A 24768-nucleotide genomic window follows, 5' to 3' on the forward strand; every position below is an offset into this window, starting at 1 on the left:
AAAATCAGGTGGGTCTATTCCAAATAAGCCCTCCATAAATAATTTTACCATGATGATTTTCAGCTGTGGAAAATGAAATTGAAACATTAAGTAAAGAATGCATATTAGCAAAGAATGAATTCTGGTTCTTCAGATGGTCATCTTTACTTAAGGGGAATCTTGGAGCTGGCTTTTGAATTCTTTTCAGATGCATTTTGCTAAGAATTCAGTGATTTCAAGTTATGAAGTGATTATAGCAGAGATACCCTGTTTATATACACTCATTTTCTATAGATACTAAACTGTTTAAAAAAACAAAAATAATATTAAACAGCTAATATTGATCTCAAACAGTAAGTTTCTCTGCAATCAGCAGCTCACACAGCAGATTGTTGTAGTCACAAAACAGCTACACAAACATTGATAATTTACTGTAGAAGTGGGAACAGGTTTAGGTTTATTTTATTGACGCAAGTTAGAAAGTAGTGAATGAATATATTCATTTGTATCGAGATTAAATAGCAAATATTAATTTTCCATGGAAAATATTCACCTCTTGAAGAACATCCATTTTTAACAGGTTTTTAATTAATAATTTGAAATAATTACTGATATAAATACGTTGCATGGTCTACAAAAAAAAAAAAAAGGCAAAGCAAACTTATGAGAAATTAATCTGTCCTTTGGAATTGTTTTAGTTTTTCCCAACAGAGTTAGAAGTACCCTTACGAAAAGAATATCCCCTAGGCTTGGATTGTTATCCATTCCAGAAAATCAAAAAAGTTAAACAAAAAAATACTGTATACCTACCTGCACTGAAAAGCTGAATACTGCCACTACTGTCAAGAGGCACCTTTCACACAGGTTACTTCAAATATTTACTGTGAGATTAACTGAGAGCAGCTCTGCTTAGGGGTGCTGGAGGATGTTAATCTGGACATGAGCCAACGATATGTGCTTGCATCCTGGGCTGCATCAAAAGCAGCATGGCCAGCAGGTCAAAAGAGGTGATTCTGCCCCTCTGCTCAACTGGAGTACTGTTTCCAGCTCTGGGATGCTCAACACAAGAGAGACATGGGCCTGCTGGGGCACATCTAGAGGAGGGCCATCAAGATGATCAGAAGGCTGGATCACCTCTCCTATGAAGAAAGGCTGAAAGAATTGGGGCTGTTCAGCCTGGAGAAGAGAAAGCTCTGGGTAGATGTAGTACTGGCATGTCAGTACCTGAAGGGGGCCTAGAAGAAGGCTATAAAGGGACTGTTTACAAAAGCCTGGAGTCACAGGACAAGGGGCAATTGTTTGACATTCAAGAAGAGATTTAGATTGGATGTTAGGAAGAAGGTCTTTACTTTGAGAGTGGTTGAACACTGGAACAGGTTGTCCAGGGAGCTAGCTGAAGCCCCATCCCTGGACATATTCAAGGTCAGGCTCAACTAGGCTGTGATCAACTTGATCTAGTGGAGATTGTACCTACTGACTGCAGAGGGGTTAAACTAAATGACCTTTGGAGGTCTCTTCCAACCCAAACCATTCTATAATTCAAAAGATTACATACTACACTTCATACATATATACTTAAAACAAGATGTGCCACCACTGAGGTGTTTATTTACTGTTAAAATGACTTCATATCTAACACATACACCCAACTCTTCACCCAAGTGACTACAAATTACTCTCTAAAATCTAAAACTTCCCCAAGGTTCAGCAAGCAGCTGAACAGTACACAAAACAAGGAATATCTTTTTTTCTTCAGTGTTTGTCTCCACACTCAAAATTCCTGTTTATCTGAAGATATCACAGAATCACACAGAAACATTCAGGTTGGTAAAGTCTCTCAGGATCACCAAGTCCAAACTATAACCCTACTCCACAAGATTCACCTTAAACCATATCCCTAATAACCACATTTGAACAACCCTTAAACACATCCAGGGTTGGTGACTCAACCACCTTCCTGGGTAGGTCATTCCAGTGCCTGACCACTCTCTACATGAAAAAAAAAAATTCCTAATGTCCAATCTAAACCTACTCAGTTTCAGCTTGAGGCCATTCCCTCTTGTTCTGTCTTCAAATAATCATAAGAAGAGAGCAGCACCAGCCTCTCCACAATGTCCCTTCAGGTAGAATCAACCAGGTTGGAAGAGACCTCCAAGATCATCCAGTCCAACCTAGCACCCAGCCCTGCCCAATCAACTAGACCATGGCACTAAGTGCCTCATCCAGGCTTTTCTTCAACACCTCCAGGGACATTGACTCCACCATCTCCCTGGGCAGCCCATTCCAATGGCAAATCACTCTCTCTGGCAAGAACTTCCTCCTAACATCCAGCCTAGACCTCCCCTGGTACAACTTGAGACTGTGTCCCCTTTTTCTGTTGCTGGTTTACTGGGAGAAGGGACCAACCCCCACTTGGCTACAACCTCCCTTCAGGTAACTGTAAACAGCAATGAGGTCACCCCTCAGCCTCCTCTTCTCCAAGCTAAACAACCCCAGCTCCCTCAGTTACTCCTCATAAGATTTATTCTCTAGGTCCTGCAGCTTTGTTGCCTTGGTCTGGACCTGCTTCAGCACCTCCACATCTCTCTTGTATTGCAGTGCCCAAAACTGAACATAATACTCAAGGTGTGGCTCCACCAAAGCTGAGTATAAGGGGACAATCATCTCCCTACTCCTGCTGGCTATAGTATTTTTAACACAAGCCAGGATGCCATTGGCCTTCTTGGCCACCTAGGCATACTGCTAGCTCATATTCAGCTGCCTATCTATTACAACTCCCAGATCCCTGTATATTATAAGGCTACCCTGAACTCAGAGGTAACACTAATACCCAGATTCACGTAACAATGACAATTCTTATGAGTAAGCCAGGAATGACAAAAAACCAAATACCTCAAATGTTTTCAAGCCAGGATTTGAGAGCACGTGACAATTTCCCTTACCTAGTCTGGATTTGTATTATTTTAGTGGTATCTAGATTCTGCTCTCCTCACTGTGAAAAGTTTGCCAGCATCCCTCACTGACAAGAGGGGATAGAAGACAGCTTGGAAAAACACATTTTAAGCCCTTAGGCTTCTGTTATCCTGAATTACATAAAATACATTTGGAAATACTTTTATTTGATAGATGAAAAATAATTGTCATTCACTAAAGCTGAAAAAAATGTGTTGCAACATTTTCAAATGTAATTGAAGTATGAGACTGAAGGACTAACTTCAAATTTTGAAATTTATTCTATTAAAATAATTTAAAGTAATGGTGTGAAACAAGGTTGCATTTTGATAAAATGCAAGAGATGTCTAACTTCAGAAATCTTGAAATATAAGAGCTGTACAGATGTATAATATCTCCTACATTTCAGAGTAGTTACTTCAATTTTTTTTTTTAAGCACAAGTCAGAACAACACAAGTAAAAAATCTTTTAAGCTTATAAAGCAGTTTAACAGTGAGATTGCTTGGCTAACTTACTAACCTTTATCATGAGGAGAGTCCTCAGGCAGATCCACATCAAGCATGAGATCATCATCTTCAAGATCACATGAATCAAGATTATTCAAGATATCCTGAAAGAAAACATGAGATACAGCTGATTTCATACTATTTCACAATCCTCCTGTCAAAGCACTTAATTCAAAGCTTTGTTACATCTGTTGGTACACATAGCTCATGATAGAAGTAGCCTCCTCTTCAGAGGCTAAGATCAGTTTTACTTGAGACCACCTACACCAACAGCAAACACAATACAATAACAGTACTTGCTGAGACAGATGGGTTAAAACTTCCTTTCTGCCTGCTATCTATGGAATCTTCCAAAGATTTTTTTTCCTATTCATTAATAATCTGAATTCTCCCCAATAAGCACTTTAAAACTAAATTACTTTGATCATTTAGAAGTGTAAAACAGGTAAGGAGAAAACATTAAATCACCTTTTTTTAGTTCTCATATCATATTACTGTAACTTCCTTGAAAGGAAGGTAGGGGGGACCTACATTACCTTGACCTTTTGGGCCAATGAAGCTTTAACTACAAAATACTAGCACTAAGCTCTGCTGCCTTTTGCCTTTAAGATTGTGGTTCTTATAAAGCTGATCCTAAAGGGACTATCAAACTGTTGTGTCGCATGAGTATGCTAATATATGAGAAAAATGAAATATAGTATTAGTACTAAATAGAATTAAACATGTTATATTTAGTGAGTGAGGTGTAAAGAGGAAGGACTGCAGTTGTGAGCAAGACAATCAGCATGAAAGACAAAAGCTGACCTCTTTCACAGTACCAAGTGTTATCAGAGATACACAGGTGAAAGGGAAGAACATTAATAGTCATTTGTTGTAACTGTGGCTCCAACGTTCGTCAGCAGTGTTCCTATAGTGCTCACAAGGGACCACTGTATTTTACTGCAAGTGGCAGAAAGAGCTAGGTATATTCTAAATAGTTACTTTTTATTGGTGACACAGAATATTAAACATTTTGCATTTCAGCAGGGGAAGTTACTTAGATGCTCCAGCAAGGTATCACCTAGAGCACTGCATCCAGCTCTGCAACCCCTGACACAAGAGAGACATAGGCCTACTGGAGCATGTCTAGAGGAAGGCCATCAAAATGACCAGAGGACTGGATCATATCTCTTATGAAGAAAGATTTGGGGCTGTTCAGCCTGGAGAAGAGAAAGCTCTGGGCAGATGTAGTAGTGGCCTTCCAATACCTGAAAGGGGCCTACAAGAAGGCCACAAAGGGACTGTATACAAAGGCCTGGAGTGACAGGACAAGGAGCAATGGTTTGAAATTTAAGGCAAGTAGGTTTTGATTAGATGTTGGGAAGAAGTTCTTTCCCATGAGGTTGGTGAAACACTGGAACAGGTTTCCCAGGGAGGTAGTTGAAGCCCCATATCCCTGGACATCTTCAAGGTCAGGCTCAACCTGTGAGCAACCTGATCTAGCAGAAGATGTACCTACCTACTGCAGGGGGGGGTTGGACTAAATGACTTTTGGAGGTCCCTTCCAACCCAAATTTTTCCACAATTTGATGAAAACAGTTAACATACACTTTTCAAGCATAAGCAATATATAAAGAAAAGATGCAATACTTGAGACAGAATCATCTGGTCTTGTTATATTTTCAAGTTCTGATATTTTGTTTAAATATGGTATTCTAAGAATTTACAGAAAAAAAAACAAACCAAACCAGAAAAAACCTATATATCAAGACACAAAATCATAGAATCAACCAGGCTGGAAGAGACCTCCAAGATCACCCAGTCCAACCTATCCCCCAGCCCTATCCAGTCAACTACGTGCCTCATCCAGTCTTTTCTTGAAGACCTTCAGGGATAGGAACTCCACCACCTCTCTGGGCAGCCCATTCCAATGGCAAATCACCCTCTCTGTGAAGAATTTCCTCCTAACATCCAGTCTGTACTTTCCCTGGCACAACTTGAGACTGTGTCCCCTTGTTCTACTGCTGGTTGCCTGGGAGAGAGTCCAAAACAACTTCAGAGAAAGCCATTTACAAAAAAATGTAGATTTAACATTCTGTAGAAAGAGCTGCCTCTATATATTTACTTTTGTTTGTTTGTTACTACCAATTTGTATTTTTCCAGGAACTAGAAGATTTTTAACACATCTTTTTTAAACAAGTCTATGAAATGTTAGGTGTTTGAGAGGCAGCTTTGGTTTGTTAGAAGATAAATTGTTTCTATGGCTTGTCTTACTCTTCCAAATTAGTATGAGCAAGCATTATTGTCTTGCTGCAGGAACCTTAATGAGAATGACTAACTACAAACAGTGGCTGCTAACATGCAAAAAAAGTTGAAAATGTTTGCTATTGCTGTGCAAAAGTATTTAGCAAAGAACAATATATAAATGTAGTCTTTTAAAATATTAGCTAATAAACGTAGATAAGCCACTTTGCTGTCTCTGTATCAGAACTTCACAAGTCTAATGATGTCAGAGGTGGTCAGCATTTGAGATGCCACACATACTTTTCTGTCAACAGCTCATTTCATTACGCTTCCATAATTATACATTCCTGAAGCACACTGAGGCAACTCACTACTAGAAAATACAACTGTGGAGATGACGTATTTGTAAAAGCCAGGCCACCTCTGAGTTCACTTGGAGTATTAACCAACATTGTCTACATAGGAAACCTAAAAGTAGGTGTCAGCAATGTAAACTTTAAAGAACTATAAAGTGCAGGTTTCATTAACACATCAGTACACATGAAACCTATATTTAAAGTCTTCCATTGTTATTTTGACTACTGTATAATGAACTGAAGTTAACTATACAGCAGTAACATTGTTAATAATATATGCTTAAGAGTGATTATCATCACGAAGTGATGCTGAGCAATGAGCTCAAATAGAACAGGAAATAAAAAATTATTCACAAGTGCACCAGCTCCAATCCTACAGAAAATTATATATTTCAGCAAGTATAAAAAATTACAGTAAGAGAAGAATGATATTTTATTTCGTATACTTTTATATACAATAAGAGAAGAATCCTACTCTATTTGTATAGTTGAAAAGAATACCTATTAAAAAGCAGCATGTAACTCTACAGATTGTACAACCTAAAAAGAGATAAACTTTGGGACTGCAATCCACCAAGTCAAAGTACAGTACTGCACTCAAGCTCTCCCTCCACAAAGACTACCACAGCTGAGCATAGGCAGTAGTACTTTCTTCTCATACCACAATGGAACAGGAAAAGCCTTAAGGAGAAATAAATGATCTATAACTACTGGTATAAGAAATGAGTACATTGAAAGCCCCAACAGCAGGGAGCACTCATACTACAGCAGATGTGAAAATACTAAACAGGAAGCAGTAGTAAGGCTGGTAAACAATGACATCACATTTAAGAAGTTTACTTTGATGTTTGCATTTTTTTTTTCTGTAATGATTGTCCTCAGGTGCTAACTCTCTCATAGGTTAATCAAGAACACACCTACAACAGTCTTGGGTTTCTATAAAATCTGTTGGATGCACAGAGTTCAGAATTTCTTTCTCAAGAAGCATAACAATATTAGGTTCTAAAACCCAATGCTTTAAAGACTGGAGTCCTGCAGAGCAGCTCCTTTTGCGGAAGCTGAACAAGCTTGAGGTTCAACATAAATACATGTCCATTTTAACAAACTGCATTAACAAAACATTCTTTAAAAGTTCAGTTTCTAAGAATTCCTCATGTTATGTGCATCATAAGCTCTCTCTTTCACTGAAAAGCAGTATTTTTCAGTCCACCAAACTTCACCTTGATTTAGCTTACATACAGGCAAGAGGCCTGATTCTCAGCATTCCCACTTTTGAGCTACGTGCAACACAAGCAGAAATAAATTAGTGCCCCTGAATTCGAAGAAGGATAGGTAAGTACATTTCCTTCCCATTAAACATAAAAGATGTGGACCAGTGAAAGCTTATGACGCAGTGTATTCTAGACTGAAATTAGGGAAAGGAAGCAGACAGGCACTGGAGTTAGTACAGAAATAGAGAGCTATTCCACATAGGCAACCCTCAAACAAGTAATTTCAGTGCATGTTCACAGAATGAAGACGACCATGGCCCTGAGCTCAAAATATCAATTCAGTACTCGTTTCCATGCCCAGGCATGCTGGTTTGCTTTGAAAAGCAATTGCCTCAAGGTAGTCATGAACTGTTGGTGAATGTTGGGGACAATGTTTTTCCTTTTTCCACAGGCCACAAGCTCAGTTTTCATTCATTTGCTCTACATTTAGAAAGTAGACTCTTAAAGGAAAATAATTATTTTTGTTACTGATTTAGTGTCTTGCTTCCAATAATCATCACACACTTCTCAAGTCAGTGGAAAATGGACACAGATGGACTAGATGACTTTTGAGGGTCCCTTCCAAGCCAGACCATTCTTTGATTCTATGCCACCACTTAGATGAGAAAAATCAAACTATAGAAAACATGTCAACAAACTCAAAATTTGGCAGCAAAAGATAATGTTCCCATCTACAGCACTGGTACCTAAACACTCTCTGGCATGCCTAGCTTTGATATTAATGTTCATATAATACTTACCCAGGTTACTGACAATGCATTTACAGAAACCCAGAATGGCTTAGGTTGGAAGGGACCTTAGACATCATCTACTCTAACCTCCCCACCACGGACAGAGATGCCTCACAACTAGACTTGGCTGCTCAAGGCTTCATCCAACCTGCCCTTGAACAGTCCCAGGGAGATGTCCACAACCTTCCTGGGCAACCTATTCCAGAGCCCCACTACCTTCATACTGAAGAAGCTCTTCCTAAGATCCAGTCTAAACCTACATTCCCTCAGCTCCAAATCACTGTCCCTTGCACTATTGCTAGATACCCTCTCCAGCCTTCCTGTAGGATCCCTTCTGGAAATGGAAAGTAGCTCTAAATTCCACCACCCCCCCACCCGAGTCCTTTCCTCTATGGGCCTTAACAATCCCAGTTTCCTCAGCCTATCCTCTTCGCAAAGGTGTTCCAGCCCTTGGGTGTTTTTTGTGGCCCTCCTTTGGACTTGCTTCAACATCTGTGTCCTTCTTATGGTGTGGACACCAGAACTCTACATATTGTTCACAGTGGAGTCTCATGAGAGCAGTCTAAAGGGGAAGAATCACCTCTCAGCCTCCTAGAAGGTTTATCTGACATTAATCAATCTAGTAAAAACTTCACTGATAACTCTGGTTGCATATTGTGTAAGGTACAGATGCTAGGTTATCTCTAATACATAAAGTTGTTTACTTAAAGAACACAGCATTAATTACAGGTGACAATGTTGAATCACAGCACACTCCATTTATATAGTTATTCTTTAATCTTTGTGTAGCAATAAATCATTAGTAGGTAGCTCTAAGGTCACCCTGGAGTATCCTCTTCACCAGACTGAACAATCCCAGCTATCTCAGCCTAACCTCATAGCAGAGATGTTTCAGCCCTTGGATCATTTTGTCTAAACTGGTAAGATCATACTTCAATATTCTAACTGACAAAGAGAGCTGAAGCTTTTGCAATCAGTGTTCCACAGTTTGAATTATTGCTGGCAAAAAAAAAAAACACTGTAAAATATGAAACGTTCTCTATTCCACATATATTAAAAGAAAATAAGTCTAGTGCATGTTTTTGTTTTAACACAACAGTTTTCCTTTGATTACATTTTCATTACACAAAAAAAGTGCATCTAAGGGTTTTTAGTGTTAAAAAGCCTAGCAATAACTCTGCCACTGTGGCAGAAATATCCACAAAGAAACCTTACATTAAGATAAAGACCACTCTTTTAAACCTTTGCATTAGTTTTTCATACCAATTGAGTTTGTATGGTCCCCAACTAATGTGAATAAAGCACTGAGGCACCAGAGTATCCCAGATGAAATCTATTATCCCTTTTTCATTAGTAGTCATGTCTCTGTGGTTGTTCAGATCTCCCAGCTGGATGCTTCTGGTGTCACAGCTGAACACTAATCAAAATCTGGCTGTACTTTCAAAACAGAATGCCTTTTACTGTCTACAAGAGTTCATTCACCTAACTGGAAGTAGGGACCACTGCAGTGAGTTGGCATCATGTTAGAACAACATAAATACAGGGTTTAGAAGATTCTCTATTTGAGAGAGATTGGGGTTTGCCTAATCTTCTAACAATTTTTCTAATAATTCAAATATTACAACATATAAAGTGACAAGAAATGGTACTGTTTTGCATCTCAAAGTGATTCATGGCTCTATACTGTCCAAGTATATTACAAGTCTTACATTATAGCAAAAGAAGGGCACTGTTGCTTATTTCATTCTCTTGCAAACGAAACCTAGATGTGCTTTATGAAAAAACACCCAACACAAGCAAAGAAAGAAAACAAAAAAACCCTACTAGCTTTAAATACATTAAATTCCACAGACTTGGTTACACTCATCTCCTATGCAGTTACACATGCTGCATGTCTCCTGACAAGACACTAAACCCAAAAGATTTTGTATTTTCCATTAAAAAAGATATTGAGAAGGAAAAAGTATGAAAAAAAACCAATGCGGGGGGGGGGGGGGGGGGGGGGGCATGAGGTGTGTGCAATCAAAACATAAATAAAGGGCAAGAACTATTAAAAAATAACTGTGAAGAGTTTGAGAGTAGTACAGGAGCTGACGAAGTATCATTTCAGGTACTTAAAGAAAAAAAGAACTAGCATTCAAGCACAGGTAAATCAGTCATCTGGAGGGCAGCCAAAAGGTAACTGCAAAAGTCAAATTCAACTTAAGCCTGACAGCAAAGAAGAGGAAGACTTCCAGGGTCTTTTTCAGCATTTGACAACATAGAGAAATAGAAACAGGAATTCAATGCAAGTCTCCAAAAGGGAAACATTAAATAAGAACTGAACAGAACTCTTAAGTAAAAATACCAAAGAGAGACAGAAGACCAAGACACAGGAAGGCACATACTAGACAATACACCTGGGTTGAAGACAAACACTTCTTTGTAAACTAAGGCATAAAACCAGAGGAAAGCACACCAGGAAGGAAAAAGAGGAGAACTCTGAAGGATACCAAAACTAAGATAGAGGGAGTTGTTTTAATTGCTGTACGTTAAATCACACTAAAGATAAAGCCAAACACCCAAACAAGTGTTTGATCATTTTGTTCATGCTCTGTAAAGCAAAGCTGCCACAACAACAAACACAGCAATAACTTTGTTTTGAAAATCCAAGATGTTTTCTGTTTAACTACTATATACCATGGTCTTCAATATTTACTGTTCTTGAAAACATTTTATAAAGGCATTGTGTGTTCATCCTATGTTTATTGAAAGTAGATAGGAAATAGCTATTAGTTTATTACCTACTATATATTAAGCAGCAGCTAAATTTGCTGGGGGAGGGATGTGAGGTGTGCTGTTACTTTATTAGAAAATCACATGTTGATCTGTAAAAAATCTGAAATTGAATAGCATGATGAAGGGAGAGAAAGATGAAAACCAGAAACAATAATCTTTCTGTTAAGACTTCATCAATTCACATGCCCTTGCCAAACATACAGCCAAGTTAAATGCTAGACATAAAAAGCATTCTTTGACTGCCATCTAGCCTTCAGCAGTAAACCTACAGAAGAGAAACTGAATGAGGCAAGGGAAAGTGCTTTGATGATCTTTCTGAAGAATTCCAGTTATGTTTAAGAACATAACCTATTATTTTTAATTGGCAGTTACTTTTAAACAAAACATTTCCATTTTACTACTGAGCACAAAACCAGAAAGCCACGAGCAGTAAACATAAATAATAACAAAGAAGTAGCAGAGGCTGAGGAAAACTAATCCTTTCTACTCATTACTTTCAGGTTGTTTTTTCAGAAAAAAATCAACTGATATCACAAGTTCAGCATTGTTTTTAAAGATTACCTACAAATAATGGAGCAGTTTACACTATAAAGCAATATGAAATTGCTACAGATACTCTTAAATGGCAAAAATAGTGAATGAAATCTCACTCCACTGACTTGTACTTGCATTAAGATTGTCAGGTTCAGCTTAAAGGAAGATAGGAAGGCTTCAAATAACTACCATCTGAGAAAGAAAATAAACCACCATCACAAAATCCAGAGGAACACCATGGGCAGGGCTGCTACCAGGACATTGGTTATCTGAATCACAGAATGTTAGAGGTTTGAAGACACCTCTAAAGACCATCAAGTCCAACAACCCTCCCCAAGCAGGATCACCTACACAGCATTATTGTGTTCTATTCATATACTGTTAACTTAATGTACTTGTTTCTACTTCCAAACAAAACAATCCTCCAATAGCTCCTCTTTGAGAAATTCTGTTTTGACCAACCTCTAAATGATCTCTAACAACAATGCAAGTGTCCTGTACCCTGCAGTGTTGCAAAAGTATATTGTCACCACATTTCCCAAGACATTTATACTCGATATTAAGAAAAAATTCTTCAGTATGAGGGTGGTGGGACCCTGAAATAGGTTGCCCAGGGAGGTTTTAGATGCCTCTTCTCTTGGGCTGTTCAAGGCCAGGTTGGACAAGGCCTTGAGCAGCCAAATCTAGTTGAGAGGTATCCCTGTCCATGGCAAGGAGGTGGCAGTAGATGATGTCTTAAGGTCCCTTCCAAGCCAAGCTCTCCTATGATTTCAGAAGTGCGAGACAAAAACACAAATACTGAAATGCTGTTTACTCAGAATCACCTCTCATGTGGGGAAAAATGACACTGTTAAATTCCCAGCCTCAGGAAGGACAACACTTAGAGTTCTAAGGTGGTATCTGGCTGTAGCTGGTATCAATATTACCTGAATGCCATGTTAAATGTTCTTAAAAAGAAAAAAAAGTTCAAGTGCATCCCATATTTAGAACCATAAAAGACTAGTGTGCTAGTTTGAAGCTGGAGTGTTTTGGTAAGAAGAACTAGATTACAGGCTGTGAAAGAAAAAACAATGGTGATGTCTAATTCACTCATAGGCTTGCTGAGATGTATAAGAACAAGAGCATAAACATAGGGCACTCTCTGCCCAGGCAGTGGGCTGCATTTCTCTCTAACCTCACCTACTGTCTCTCTGATTAATCCACCTGCTTCCTAACCCCTCTGGCCGACCCTCCGTTCTTCCTTGGGCACAAGGCAATGTCTGGGGTAAGGTAGAGAGGAGTGGGAGAAGGTGGAAGGGTGGTTGGGAGCCCCTCCTGGGGACTCAGGTTTCTGGGAGGGCTGTTGTGTTTCTGTATTACCTTTTAACTTGTATATGCTGTAAATATCTGCTTGTACATTGTGCTGAGCTGTAGATATAAATCTTCAATTTCCAAAGCTGGTTGAGTCTAGTCTGGGTGATTTCCAAAGTGTGGGGGAGACAGGTAACACCCAAACCACCACAATTAGGGATGAGATCAGGTGTATGTGTTTCCTCCAGAGGGAGCAGAGCTGTGTGTACTACAAGAACAATTTGTCCCAACATGTAGAAGACACTGCCCCTCCCCTAAATTTCTAATGCTTCACAACAGAAAGCAATTCTGAGAAAGGATTTAATGCTCACATCCCAGTCACTTATTGGGAAAAAATAGAAGGAAACTGTGTGCCAAGCTAAGCCTTTTTAATCAAGTTATCTGACAAATGTTCAGAAAGCCAGTTATGTGGATTACATCCAGGGTCTCAATTTATTGTACATGTTTTTTTTTAATGCTTATACCAATAACTTGGAAAAATACTCCAACTTTAAGACTACTGTTCTCTTTGGACACATCTATCTGCTGACTATGGCTGGAAGTAGCAGCAAGAAAAACAACATGTAAGACTTAAAAATTCACAATACAGTTAGATGAAGTACACAAGAGCATTTCAGAAGTCCTGTTACTGAGAAGTGATGAGATTTGGTATTAATAGAGAAAGACATTTTTAAAGCAATAGCTATAAACTCAGACTAAAAATTTAGCACTGGCTATGCAGTTACCAACTAATACATGAAATGTCACATGCTCATGAAATAAGTGTTGATTATAACCAGTATTTCTTCTCCTATTTCACACAATACATCCCTTGCTGCTTTCTCCCTCTCTCCACCACGCAAATTCAAAGCTGTCATTAACAGCTACCACAAAAGAAACACAGGAGTACAAGTAATTCTACCAGCCAAAACAGCATGAGATTTACTGTGCCAGTTCTGAATCAAGCTGCTCTCAAAGGCATACCTGCTTTCCCATCCCAAATAAAAGACTGATATTTGCCATAAAATCTTGTTCATAAAATGTCATGCATCTCAAACCAACATCACAAGAGGTTTTGGGTCACATAACCTCTTAATAATATCTGACAGTAGGGACAGGTACCTCACAGAAGACAGAGAGAAAAGCCAATTCAGTTTCTCACCACCTCCCATTGCTGTAATAGTTAAGCTCTGAAGTTGAAGACTAGAGCATAGTTGACAACTGGGAGTGCAGACAGTGCTTATTTCCACAATACTTCTGAAACCAGTTCCTACTTCATGACATGTCTGTGCATGAGCAAAAAACCGTCCACTGGCAAAACTGCTGAGAAACAATGATTGAGGAACCCAGGTGACAGAAAACGCTGAACAAGCTTGTGCTGTCAGTTCCATATTTGGACAGGTAATCATACAGACTGAGTTTCAATAGCAGCTAAGCTACTGAAAGCTTAACTCTGGTCATGTTAAGCAACTACCACTAACACAATTTGTCCACAAGTATTAACCGTTCATTATGAAGACTAAAGGCACAAAGGTGACACTAACTTCTGAGGTTTTGAAATAAAAAGCAGGCTAATGGTTTTCCAAATGGAAACATTTAAACATAACTGAAGTTAGTTTTAGAAACTGAGGCTATGAGAAAAGTCAGAATTTTTTTTGGTCACGCCCATTGACAGGTAATGGACACAAATTTGAACATAGGGAGTTTGCTTTAAATGGGCAGTAGAAACTTCTTTACTCAGAGTGGTAGAGCACTGAATAGACTGCCCAGAGAGGTGGTAGAGACTCCATCTCTAGTCATTCAAAACCTGCCTGATCACCCTGCTGTGCAACCTCCTCTAGGTAAAACTGCTCTGGAAGAGGAGTTGAACTCTATCTCCAAAGGTCTCTTCCAACCTCTATTAATTTGTGATTTCTATACTTGCAATGTAACTGCTTTAATTTTCCCAATATAATTAAAACAATGAAGTCAGAACACAAGAATTCAAGTGAGTCATCATCTTTTCATCAAATCCTGGAACACAGTATGAAGATTTGGGAACAAAAGAGCATGGACCTTGGACATGACCTTGTGATCCTAAACACAAGTTACTAGCAATACCAGCTTAAGATAAGTGGCACACAGGGACATGCAAATGAAACATTCAAGGCTGACGTGTATTGGCTGAGTTCTTGGCTCACCCTCTTTAGATCCTTCGCTACGTTTAGTTTATTCCACACATCCCTCCATGTACTTAAAACCAAACTCTACTGAAAGCAGCAAAGATATCTACCTTCCTCTCCCAGAATATTAACAAGAAGATTGACTAACCAGTAAGATCCTTCCATTGTCTTCCATTCTGGTGACCATTCCAAAGGCCTAATTAAATCACCTCTGAATGAAATACTTTTTCCAAGACAGTCAAAAAAGTTCTCACCTGAAACTACCCAGGAAGAACTGCTCTGCCATCCATAGAAAAAAATTAAGTAAAGCAGTCAGTAGTTGTCAATTGTAAGGATATTAATAGCTTAAAAGACAAACAATACAATGGCCTGACAGAAATTTTAAAAGGGTGAGTTTTGCACTAAGCATTACCAATTGCTCACCATCTACTAAGTTGTTTCTCTGCTCCAATGCTTCTACTCACCCCAGCCTGACGGCACAGAAAGTCCAGAGCCAACTATCTGCCTGCTTTGGATATTTCTCTAGAAATACTAATTCCAAAGGGTAGTCAGCCCGGTAATAGCTCAGGCACTCAAAATTCTTCCATTTGACTGCTATCAATTGGACTTTGACACACACAACTGTTTTTATCCTCACCACACTAGAGGATAAAAACAACCTAATTTGATCACACATCTCTCAGCAATCAAAACATACAATGTGCTGATTAATCACAATAACTATTCTCTACACCTAGACTTCTATTTTTTTAATCTTTTTAATTCATTGCCTGCAGAGATAAGGACAAACATGGAACAAAAGCTTACATTAGCCTACTGAAGAACAGAATTCTTCAGAACTAAATGAAATGTATCACAAATTCCTCTTCTTAGAAAAATCAACATTTAGTCTCTAGGCTAAAGTAGGAACATATATAATGCTTTTGACCAAAACCAAGAAGCACAACGTAAACGTGCCACCACTGTAAGGCATTCAATAAACATTTTGGAGAGACAATTCCCACTCAAAATCAAAGCTGACTGAAAATACATTTCTGCTTTGCAAAAAATCCAGATATATTGTTGGTGCTTCATAGTACAATAAGCACCATAACTCTGGAATAGCACTAACAGGATAAAACTGAGTGGAAATCTAAATTACTTTCCGTTTTCAACAGCAAATCTTACTTACCATCTTCTCCTTTCTCCATTTTCACAAAACCTAATAAATCTATTCTGCCATTTTTAAGCCCTCTCTAAAAGCTATTTCATTTAAATAAAGGAAGAAATTAAAAAAAAAACCATCAAAACCATCTAATGTGTCTCTTCTCCATGAGACTTTAAACAGCTTCTGTCAGTCAGAACATCGATTATCAAGTCATACACACACAAATTAATGCATGTAGGTCACATGTAGCAAACAACCACTGTTCCAAAAGCATGGAAAAGTATTTGTTGTTTCATTTGTGTGATAAATTACACTGTGCAAATAAAAGTACCTATATTTAAAACTTAAAAGCCAAAGTTTCAAAATTTACCTTTTTTTCCTGGCATAAATATGCACATCTGTTTTTGCAATGGTATTAAACACTTTTGTTCCCTATAAACATAAACAAAGCTACAAAGCTTATACTGGGGAAGTCTCACAGTGTTTTTTCAAGCTGATCACAATTACCACGCAAAATTACTAAGAATTTTTAAAAACTCTTTTAAGCACTACATCTCAAGATCATAATTTAACAAGAAAGCAAATGATACCATAAGCAGCTAAAAATATATAATGAATTTGCACATAGTTCACATAAAAATAGCTACGTCCAATTTTCATAAGTCTCTACTGTTCTGCTCTTGGGCTAGAGCAGATGACCCTACTAAACTACAAACCAAAGGCTGAAAAGATGTCACAATTCTTGGGCAAGTCCAAAACTGGTATTTATACTACTGAAGTGGTACACACTCAAAATTCACGAAGTATGACACACTCTTTATACAAAATTATTTTAGCTAGAAATTCCCATCCTTAATATCCTGTTAATAGAATCTGAGCTGCTTAACACAAAAGTCTGCTCAGATAAAATTAAGAAGGACAGACAATATTCTCCTCAGCCACCAAAACCCCAGAGGTAGCTCTCGGACTTCAGCTGGCAAGTCACAGCACTGCAACGACTGCATCCATGGTTCGGATTGACTGATACTACTTATAGATCACACTGGGTAGAGACTGGGTTGAGAGTAGCCCTGAAGAAAGGGATTTAAGGGTGCTGACTGAAGAGAAGTTCAACACGAGACAGCAGTGTGCTCATGCAGCCCAGAAGGCAGATCATGTCATGGGCTGCAGCAAGAGGAGTGTGGCCAGCAGGGTCAAAAGCAGCGATTCTGCCCCTTTACTCTGCTTTCGTGAGACCTCACCTCAAATACCACATCCAGTTCTGATGTCCTCATCATAAGAAGGGATACACTGGAGCAAAGGCCATTCAAGGGCTGGAACGCCTCTGCTATGAGCACAGGCTGAGGAAGCTTAGATTGTTCACGTTAGAGAAAGGAAGACTGAGAGGACCTTACTGCTGCCTTCCAGTACCTGACAGGATCCTACAGGAAGGCTGGAGAGGGACTTCCCATAACAGTGTCTACAGCAGGAAAAGTTTTAAGCTGAGAATGGGTTTAGACTGGATCTTAGGGAAAAAGCTCTTCAGTAGAAGGATGGTGAGACTCTGGAATAAATCGCCCAGGAAGGTTGTGAACATTTCCTCCTGGGGATGTTTCAAGGCCAGGCTGGAAGAGGCCTTGAGCAGTTGAATCTAGTTGAGAGGCATCCCTGCCCATAGTGGGGAGGTTGTAGTAGACAATCTCTAAGGTCTCTTCCAGTTTAGGCCATTCTATGATAATTTAGCAACAGGAAAAAGGTTATGCATTTTGTGCATCACATTTGAGACCTACAAAAAGTTAGGCACAGTCAGGTATCTAAAGTTAAGGATATTATGCTTAGACAAACTGAGAAATCAAATTTCCCCTCAAAAAGATTCCTACAGTAGAGAAATCAGAAGATCTATGAGATGTCAAATAGGTGACAGCTATTTTCTTCATCCTCCTATGTTTAGACATTGGTAGGAGAGATTTAACCTATAATGTGCAGAAATTAACCCCTTTATTCTTTGTGAGCATTATTGTGAGACTGCGTAAGGAAGGATCTATTCAGTCTTAACTTGAGAATATGGGAACAATAAAAAGGCCTCAAAGCCATCTACACAGAAACATCCCAAACAAGAGGTTTCTCAAAATTATGAAACTACAGGAAAAAAACACAAACATTTAAAATATTATCAAGTAAAAAAACACATGATTGCTGCTTTTAGAAACGTACTTAATGAACAAAAATCTCCAAGCAGTAAAATTATGCAAGTTATGCAAATAAATAGAATCATACAATACATACTATGCTGTTCATTTCTGAAGATTCATAGCTTCCACATGGATGGACACTTCCAATAGGCTCCAATCCTTCTTCGTCCCACATATAGGTACCATCAGAACTGTCAGATGGAGAAAGCTCAAAAGAGGACCCCGCTCTATAATTCATCTCTGGAGAAATCATATTCTCAGTAGTATGCTTTGTGCTTTCACTGTTGTCATCCACTGCTTAAAGGAAAGAAGAAGAGTTAAGATTCCAAAACCAACCTGATATTCCAAAAATAACAATTAATGTGTGTATTATTGGTGCATTAACTGTTCTGAAACTGTACTGTAGCAGAAATATCTGAAAGAATTCTGCAGTATTGTTTGCTCATCCTAGAAGGCAAAACAGTTCAAGCTGGTTTGGTAGCTACAACTAAGTATCCTTTCAACCTACACTTTGCTAGTCTTTTACACTGCATTAGTTCACCCACCATGTAAACTACTTCCTAAAATTCTCTATCTTTTTAACATATTGAAAGGTGAGTCCAACAGCACATGCTTTGCATCCAGTCTTTCAGCTGCAGCTCCTCTTAAAAGAAGTGTGTACTATGACAGGCCCAGTGAAAATGTGGCTTCTAAAACATCTGTCTTCTCCACTAAGTCTTGCAGAAATAATACAGCATGTGTCAGGAAAAACAACATTAACATCTCTAGTTATAATTTAACTGATTCAGTTATATAGCCTAGACTCATTCCCACTATTCTGAAGCAGTTCTTCGACTACAGAGAGGGCAAGGGAGGAAGAAAATTTTTCTTAATAGATCATCTCTCCATATAAAAGCATGGCAAAGCAGGACACAAGGTATCTCACAACCATACTGCAAGAATAAGTAAATGAAGTATCATTAAGTTTTAACCCAAAGGAAAGGTGCTCTTCCAAGTGATGCTCAAGAACGAGAACTATCGTGCAGAATAAGTACTGAAAGAAACAAATAGGCCAGCATAGAGCCAAGTTCCATGATTCAAGAGCAAGGGGCAATTATATAAAGTAACTTAGTTACAGAATCTTTAGTAACTAAAATTTCAAGCAGAACATAAAAGTATTTACCAGACACGTTTATATCAAGCCAGTCATCAGCATTACAGCATGATCCTCCAGTTTCCTTCAGAGAAGTGAATGGCTCAACTGAAGTTATACTCCCACGCTCCAATTCCTGAAGGCAGGTCTCCTTTTCTTGTATTTGTACAGTTCTGTTTGGGTCTTCTATATCTATGAAATCGTCACTGAAGTCTTCACTCAAATCATTTTTTTCAGAGGATGACAAAGAAGATATAGATATTTCATCTCCATCATCGCTCATACACATGACTTTTGAACCATGTTTTCCTATACTTTCATGCAAGCCATCATCAGATTCTGTTCCTTGAACACTGCTCTCTCTAATACTGTTTTTCTCATTTGTTCTATTAATATTTGTTGCAATTTCAGAGTTCTCCACGATGCACATGCCAGGAGTTGTACTTTTGCTGCCATCCATCACATTTCCTGCAAATCGCTGCCTGGTAGGCTTCAGCAGAGAAGGTCGACTTAATCTGTATCCAAAAGAAGGTGCTGACGCCGACCCGTTTGACACTGGGGGCTTCTTTGAACAAGAACCTGACACACCACAGTAGGGCCTGGTGAATCCATACTTTACAGACTCATTTCCATTGGGTACATCCAACTGACGTGCATTTCTTGACAACAAAGTTGACCTCTGAGATGTCCTAGAAGTTATATTTTGACTATGATAAGGCCTTGTAAGATCCACAGCTTTATTAAAGGAATGAGATCTGGTTAAAGATGTAGTGGGAAGGAAAGAATTCTGAATGGAATGTGAAAAACTTTGTGATCTTACCATTTTGTCACAGGAAAAAGACTTGCTATTATCTGTAGATTGGGCCAGGCTTTCTCCTGAACTTGTCCTTGTGGTGGTGGAATTGGCTCTAGGTCTCTGCAAACCAACCACTGGCCTATTTCCATAGAAACCATTTAAATGTGATTTTGGAGCATTAAGTCCAGAATACGAAGTCCTTCCTGACAGTGTACCTTTGGTGAATTTTGCTGAACTAGAGAGCCCAGGCAAAGACTTTGGGTTTAATTCCTCAGTAGAAGACACAAACATATTGGTTTGCTTTGCCACTTTTGATGAAACTAAAGCAGTATTGTTCAAACCCACCCTGAGCACGTCAGTACCCAATGCTCTTTGGGATTGAGAATACTTCTCCGAATCAATTAATTTTTCATTGTAGTTATGTTTAGAGTTGGTCTCTCTCCTGTTTTGATCATCAAGTTGGTATTTATTTGATTTTTTCCAGTTGAAAGAAAAGGAAGACATATGAGCAGTGCCATTGTGCTTGCCAAAATTTTTGCCACCATTATTCCCTGCTAAACTAACAGCAGTCCCGTTTGACATAGGTTGCAAAACACTTCCTAAAGTTTTGGTTCCATATTTTGGTAGCCTGGAAACCAAGGACGTCCTGATTTGATTTTTTTCTTCCATGAGCTATTGGGTACATTGGTCCTTAAATGGTGCTTGAATCTACAAAAAAAAAAAGAAAAAAAATAGACTTTAATCAATCACACATTACACAACCGAATATCTCTCTTAGAATCATAGAATTGGACCTCAAAGATGATCTAGTTCCAACATCCCACCATAGGCAGGGACACCTGCCACTAGATCAGGTTGCTTCAGCTTCTGCTTCATATTTTGTGCAGGCCTTTTCTCTAAAAAGGGTTGTGCTAGTTTGAGCCTAGCTGGGCTATTTTGGTGAGAAGAATTATATTATAGGCTGTAAAGAGGAAACAATGGTGATGTCTACTTCACTCACAGGCTTGCTGACATGGATAAAAACAAGAAGACAAACACAAAGGCGTCTCTCTCTTTTTGGGCTGCACTTTTCTCTCCCTCTAACCTGCTGTCTGTGTGACTAATCCTTCTGCTTCCTAATCCCCCTGGCCAACCCTCCAAACTCACCTTGAACCTAAGGCAAAGTCTGGGATAAGGTAGGGGGGGTGGGAAGAAGGTGGAAGACTGGTTGAGAGCACCCCCCCCAGGGACTCTGTTTTTTGGGAGGGATGTTGTATTTCTGCATTACTTTTTAACTTGTATATTTCTGTATATAGCTGTATATATTGTAAATACCTGCTTGCACATTGTGCTAGGCTGTAAATACAGCTTCATTCTTCAATTTCCACATCAGCTGAATCTAGTCTGGGTGATTTTCACAAGTGGCAGGGGGGCAACACCCAAACCATCACAAAGGTATTAAATTGTGTTGGTCCCGGCTGTACTTCTTTGTTTTCCTAAAGAGTTGTTAGCAGTGCTGTTTATTTCCCTTATGAGGAAAGCCTGAGGGAGCTGGGTCTCTTTTAGCTCGGAGAAGATGAGATTGCGAGGTGACCTCATTTATGTTTATAAAGATGTGTTGGGTGAGTGTCAGGAGGATAGAGCTAGTCTCAGTGATGTCCAGTGACAGGACAAGGGGTAAGAGGTGCAAGCAGGAGCAATGGATGTTCCACAGGAACATATGGAAACACTTCTTCACTGTGAGGGTGACACAGCACTGGAACAGGCTGCCAAGAGAGGCTGAGCAGTCTCCTTTTCTGTAGGCATTCAAAACCTTGGATGTTTTCATGTGCAGCCTGCTCTAGGTGATGCTGCTCTGACAGAGAGGTTGGACTCAATCTTTCAAGGTCTCTTCCAACTGCTAATATTCTTTGATTTTATACACATTTCCATCTGTCTGTTTGCTACTTCCCTGTGCACAAATGTGAATAGGGATTCAAAGCATCACAATACAAATTGTGAGCTCCAGAGATATACCTTTCACCAGCAATTATTTGACAGTAACTCAAGTCACACCTCCCTCCTACAACTTTCATTCTATAGATAAGCTGGTTTTCTTCTTTTTGAAATCTACAAAATACACTTTTTAAAGGGTACTTTGAGCATAGTTTGATCAGCAAATTGAATTTAAATGTAAAAAAAAAAAAAAAACACAAATGAGAAATGGCACAAACTTGTGGTCAGCAATGTAATACTGCAAAAACTAGAAAAAACAATCTCAACACAAATTAATGTTGGGGTTTTTTTTCAGTTTACCCAATGTCTTATGTCACTCCTCATCCACCTTCACCACAGCTATTTTAAGATCTTCCTATTCACATATAAGACTTGAGGTACATGGTGATAGTTGCAAAAGGTCAGTATTACTAAGAGAATTCAAAATTTTCACTTCTCCACAGTGATACATGAACACATAACCCAAGCTACAGAAGAATGAGATAAAAAGCTAATTGCATCATTTGGGCATTCTCTTCTATCTTGAATTTCATTCACATCCATCTGATTTGGAATACAGGAACTCCACTACAATCCTTAATGAAGTTGTGCTGCTTCCCAACTTAGTCTTGTCATTTTGGCTTATTTTGTATCACACTTACTTTTTAAAAGCCAAATCAGTTTTACAGACACAGCTTTCCCTCAGAAAATTCAGCCTTGAGAATTCCCATCTCCCAGCTTTTTGCTTCTTCCATGCCCATCTATGTATCAATCCTACAACTTGGACAACTATAGCTGTATGACCCTTTTGAACGTTACTTTGCTTTACTTGGCTGTACAATGCAAACAACTTGCATAAATGCTACTACTAAAGACTTGCAACTCAGATAACAAAGCCTTAAGAAGTATCCAGTTTCAATGCTGCAACTTAAGACAGGTTTTGCTCTTGTGTTAAATTTTCTATGTGCAAGATTAGCTTTACGCTTTTTCAGGACAGTTGCAAAAAGGTATCTTGCTTTTGCTAGCTTGGACTTTATATTTTTGTCAGTTCCAACCCCTGGTTTTATAATGACGAATAGACACAGAATCATAGAATCAGTCAGGGTTCGAAGGGACCACAAGGATCATCTACTTCCAAACCCCCCTAGACCCTACCCTAGATCAATCTGGCCACAGCCTCATCCACCTCTCTGGGCAACCCATTCCAGCCTCTCACCATTCTCATACTGAACTACTTCCTCCTCACATCTAATCTCAGTCTCCCCACCTCCAGCTCTGCTCCATTCCTCCTAGTCCTGTCACTACCTGACAGCCTAAAAAGTCCCTCCCCAGCTTTTTTGTAGGCCCCCTTCAGATACTGGAAGGCCACAAGAAGGTCACCTCAGAGCCTCCTCTTCTCCAGACTTAACAGCCCCAACTCTTTCAGTCTGTCCTCATAGGAAAGGTGCTCCAGCCCTTTGATCATCCTCATGGCCCTTCTCTGGACATGCTTCAGCATGTCCACATCCTTGTAATGGGGGCTCCAGAACTGGATGCAGTACTCCAGGTGGGGTCACAACAGAGCAGAGGGGCAGAATCACCTCCCGCAACTTGCTGGCCACATTTCTCCTGATGCAGGCTCTGGTTGGCTTTCTGGGCTGCAAGTGCACACTGCTGGCTCATGTTGAGATTCTCATCCACCAGCATCTCCAAGTCCCTCTCCTCAGAGCTGTTCTCCAGCCAGCCACTGCCCAGCCTCTATCTCTGCTTGGGACTGTCTTGAATCACATAAGAATCTTGGTCATTCATATGTTATTCCCTGAATAACATAAACCCTTAACCACATTTCTCTTTAGGGAGGCCTACATACAACTGGAAGGACTGAAAAAAACAACCACAAACCAACAAAACAAAATTTTGAAACCACGGAAACCATGATGAGACTAAACACATAGCAATTAACAACATACTTATTCAGGGTATAGACAATATCTCAGTTACCACAGCAAGAATTACCTTAAAGTGACTCACTTCCCAAGCTGTAAGAACTCACTAAGAAACACTAAAGATAAAAATCAAAGTAGCATTAAATTCATGCAAACTGAAGTACCCTTAGGATTTTGTAAATTAATAGGATGCCCCAGAGCTGTACTTCTGGAAGACCTACATTAAAAAGGCAGAAAGAAAAATACACTCAGAGTCCACATCCCACCAACTAACAGAAACACACAAATCCAGTTCCAAAATATTAAATGAATTCTTACACACCAGAGACATAAGCTTCACCTAGGTGTACAAAGAAGCACACAAACTTTCCCCCTGGCAGCAGCAAAACTTTTAATTCACTATGTATAACAAGTGCCTGTATGTGTACTTAGATATCTAATGTTTGACTTATCTCAAAAAGCACTATCAACATCATCTACTAAGAAAAGCATTCTCAGCATTTCATAAACAAACTTGCCTACACTGTACCTGTACAGCTTGTCAAAGACATTTACTTGGTCAAATACATAAAGGTAATTAAGTATACATTTAAAAATAACTCCACACATTAAAAAAATGGCCTCTAATGTCATGATGAATTCACAGCAAGCATCATACTGTAGATACAGCAAAAGAAATACCAACTAACAAAAAAGTTCATTAAAAAAGTTACATTAGAAAGCCGCTAGTTTAACATTCATGCTCTATGGGTAATTCCCTTTCCACATCTGTCTACCAACTTTTAGGTGATTACAAAATTTAAATGAGGTCATTTAATTAGA

General features: G+C 39.0%; 1 protein-coding gene across 7 annotated transcripts in view; it reads right to left on the minus strand.

Annotated features, from left to right (window-relative positions):
• The window catches only part of CCSER2 (coiled-coil serine rich protein 2), an 80145-nt gene that overhangs the window by 42322 nt on the left and 13055 nt on the right, over positions 1-24768 (minus strand). For 4 of the 7 annotated variants that reach the window (XM_064145132.1, XM_064145131.1, XM_064145136.1 and 1 more), the window contains 3 exons: positions 19303-20776; positions 18235-18437; positions 3452-3542 (listed from right to left, as the gene is read on the minus strand). In XM_064145132.1, coding sequence (XP_064001202.1) covers positions 3452-3542; positions 18235-18437; positions 19303-20737 — 1729 coding nt within the window. In that variant the 5' untranslated portion in view covers positions 20738-20776. The remainder of the gene's footprint in view (positions 1-3451; positions 3543-18234; positions 18438-19302; positions 20777-24768) is intronic. The other 3 variants (XM_064145133.1, XM_064145138.1, XM_064145137.1) reach the window with 1 other exon arrangement.

The sequence above is a fragment of the Pogoniulus pusillus genome, chromosome 6, assembly GCF_015220805.1.
Source record: "Pogoniulus pusillus isolate bPogPus1 chromosome 6, bPogPus1.pri, whole genome shotgun sequence".
Lineage (NCBI taxonomy): Eukaryota > Metazoa > Chordata > Aves > Piciformes > Lybiidae > Pogoniulus > Pogoniulus pusillus.